Source organism: Diadema antillarum, unplaced genomic scaffold (genome assembly GCF_040938485.1).
Source record: "Diadema antillarum isolate AM-2024a unplaced genomic scaffold, OU_Dant_1.0 scf00000187, whole genome shotgun sequence".
Lineage (NCBI taxonomy): Eukaryota > Metazoa > Echinodermata > Echinoidea > Diadematoida > Diadematidae > Diadema > Diadema antillarum.
Genome location: NW_027271076.1, coordinates 385412 through 388938, shown reverse-complemented (window position 1 = coordinate 388938; position 3527 = coordinate 385412). Strand labels below are relative to the sequence as shown.

Genomic DNA, 3527 nt, shown 5'->3' with positions numbered 1-3527 from the left:
AGCTTCAATACAGCATTTAAACAGAAACATCAAAACTATTCTTTTACCTTAATCTTACATCTCTGAATTCATTGGAAAATGGCAATTCTTACATGGACAAAACGTCGGAATACTTTCTGTGAAGAGAAGTTGTAAAGCTTTAATTTCTTTGATTCTTTAATTTTGACCGTCAATATGTGCTTAAAGACAGATGTCAAGCTGTGGGAAGTACAAATTTCCTTTCACACCTCCTTTTATGTCGTTCTGATTTTTAGGTGTGAGTGCGTCTACCGTAGTGGAAGTATTGTAAGAACTCTTTGGTAGGCGAAGGTAATAGTGACTTGAAACGACATGAATGGAACAGATAATGAAAACGTGCCGGTAGACGCTTACACTATCGACTACGAAGCTTCTAACGTCGATGTCAATCTTACCATGACGTCTTGGCTTGGAACGGATCCGATCCGCTGGTCGTGGGATGCAAAGCTGTGGTCATGGTATGTGATATGCGAATTGGTAACTGCTGTCGTTGGTATAGCTGGAAACCTGTTGGTAATCGTCGTCGTGTTTGGTCGCCGAGCAAAGTGTCGATCCACGGATATCCTGGTGGGGAATCTTGCGATTGCTGATTTTCTTACCTCCGTCCTTTTGATTCCTTACCCCCAAGTCAAGTCTATTCCGAATACTTGGGCGGGAGCAATATTCTGTAAAATCATGAAGGGAAATTACCTGATGTGGACGTCGGTGACAGCGTCAATATATACTCTGGTTGCTATCTCCTTCGATCGTTTCTTTGCCGTTGTATATCCGATGTACTTTAAACGTTTCGTAAATCGTAGACTCATGGGTTTCGTAGTTGCTCTCATCTGGGTGGGCTCAGCTCTCTTAGTTACTCGGATTCTTGTGACAAATACTACTGACGCGGTGGAAGGCCAATGCATTTTTCAGCGTCCGTCCGCAGAACATCAAATCTCTTACGGCATGTTCGTATTCGTCGTCCGTCTGGCTCTCCCTACCGTCGTCATGCTCTCCACCCAGCTCGTCATCGCTCGATCGCTTCACCGAGAGGCCGCTCGGTTTAAGTCTGCGGAAATATCAAACTCGATCGCGGCATCCTTTCACAGCGTCGCTCGCAGTCGAATCATCAAACTCATGTTCACAGTCGTTCTCATCTATATCTTGTGCTGGGCGCCAAACCAAATTGCCTTCATGTTTTTCAATCTTGGAATCATCCCTGCTTCCTATCTGCGCAGCCCTCCTCACCGCTTGCTAACTGTCATTGCCTTCTGTAACTCCTGCGTGAACCCGATCTTGTACACGTTGCGGCACCCTCAGTTCCGGAAAGCGGTCCGGGAGTTCTTCAGATCAAGCCCGAGTACTGCAAGGCCAATATTTGAGGATCTGGAATCTCTGAAAACTTAGAGGTTGAAGTCAGGATCTGATGTCGTGCTTGTAGACTCTTTGTACAGAACGTTTTCAAGACGTGTACAAACCAATAATGTGTATGCCCTATACAGTTCACCGTATTTGACCGTACATTACAAAACCAACAAAAAGTTGCACCACTTGATTCTTTGTGAGGACTTTAAAGGGTGAAGTGCGTCAAGCAAGTTAATCTTGAGTTTTTCGTAATCCCTGAAAGGGCTATTATTCTACAATATTCTTGAGTTTGGGATCAGAAAACGAATGAGATAGTTATTTTTTTTTACTACCTCCTTTTTGGTACATTAGTTGTGATTAGAGTTCCCTTTTCATTTCTTAAAAATCCTTTACACACTCCTCAATTTCAACTCTTACTGCTTTGAAAGTTGATATCTATCATGGACAGGAAGTGTTGGAATAAAGCTTGGTCAATTTCAACTTAATCTGATAATCTCTTCGTTGTAGTCGCTGCTGTGGCTTACATTCTATTTTTTGTCCCATTCATCGCACAGTTAACACGGCTAGGAAAAGGTTAGGCCAAGTGCTTGAATAGACCCTGTACTTCAGAGCCTCTTTTCTCAGTTCACATTTTTTTCCCAGAGTATGTGGTATGTTTCCAGTATTCAGATAGATTAAAAGAATCCATTTGAATTGATTTATTCATCATTTTAAAGATTAGAGTATGCTTTTTCAGCATCTGCTCTTAATTAAAATCCATGTCTGGCGACTCTTTGTTGGTCTTGTTACGCAGGGTAACATTAAAAAAGAATACAATCTTAAAACAAGGTATGTACTTCGGCGAATAGATATTTCAAATTTAATCCTACAGGCCTTTCTTTTCTGGCACACAAACACACAGATACGATCACACGCACACTCCCACATACAATTAAGAAAATGAAAAAAAAATATAAGGGTAGAGGAGGAATGCCGACAATATTGTCCCTGCACTAGGAATCTTCATAAAACATCTTAAAAGTTAGTTTCCCCAATTAAGCCTGAAAATATACACGTTGGGTAAACTGGCTTAATGATTGATTGTGGGTTTAGGCACTTTCCATTAGAGTTGCCCCATGCCGTTCACGTTTTTTTTTTTTTTTTTTATTTGAAAGCAGTAAACGAAGTATAACCTACAGGTTATGCTTTAACAGTTAGTGGTTTTTCGATGCAAATTTATCGCTTGCCAATTTGATATGGCCTCGATCTCAGATTGGGTACCTGAAAGTGTACACATTATGCCACATGAAATACTTAAGATCTTTAAAAAGTATAGCTTTGGTACTTTAAAAAAAATGTAAATACAATGTTGTTAATAAGTATATTAAGTTGTAAGTTAATCTGATAATTTCGTTACACTTTTAAATCCTATCTTTGTTATTCAAACAAACATTAAAGAGTGATTCAGTGTATTTGAAAAAGACAGACATGATTTTTTTTTGTTCCTTTTACCTCTTTTTGTTTTGTGTTTGTGTGTGTGTGTGCATGTACGTTGAGAGCTCGGTGAGATAAAGTCTGAAGGCTGGCACGGCTCGTCTGAAATGGCAATGGTAGCGTATAAGGTAAGGCAGATATAGTGTCGGTCAAACGGTTGGCTTGAAAGAGAAAATGAAGACAAGAACATTAAAGAACAAAATCTGTAATTGTTATAACCCATTTTACAGTTAGTTGCGCTGACTCCATAAATGTATTGATTTGACAAGTGATAATGTGTCCTGTCAAAACCCCGGTGTAAATGCAAACAAAAAGAAAAATGCATGAAACAAAATCTTGAAACAAACAAAAAAGAAAGGTATCTGAAAGTGTAGGCCCTACACATATGTCACATGAAATATTTAAAATCTTTCAACAGTAGCTTTGTTACTTAATTGACACAGTCATGAATAGAATGCTGTTAAACCTGGGTGCATAAAATAGGAATGGCAATAAAAAGAAAAATACGCCATAGCAGAATATGTATGCTTCTTGTGTGTAGTAATACATAAGTTAGAGCTTCTGTGAAGATGGTGTTACATTTTTTATGATCCTGATATTGTAAAATATCTTAAATTGCAGTCTAGTAGGCCTGTCCGATGTCCACAGAGTAAACTATCGTCCGAGCACTTCTTTGAATTTAGGTAAAGTTGTAT

General features: G+C 39.1%; 1 protein-coding gene across 1 annotated transcript; it reads left to right on the top strand.

Moving 5' to 3' along the window:
* The first annotated feature begins 330 nt into the window (after positions 1-330).
* Positions 331-1401, top strand: LOC139723355 (allatostatin-A receptor-like). Its single transcript, XM_071634612.1, has one exon. The coding sequence runs from the start codon at positions 331-333 to the stop codon at positions 1399-1401; it is 1071 nt and encodes a 356-aa protein (XP_071490713.1).
* Positions 1402-3527: the final 2126 nt, after the last annotated feature.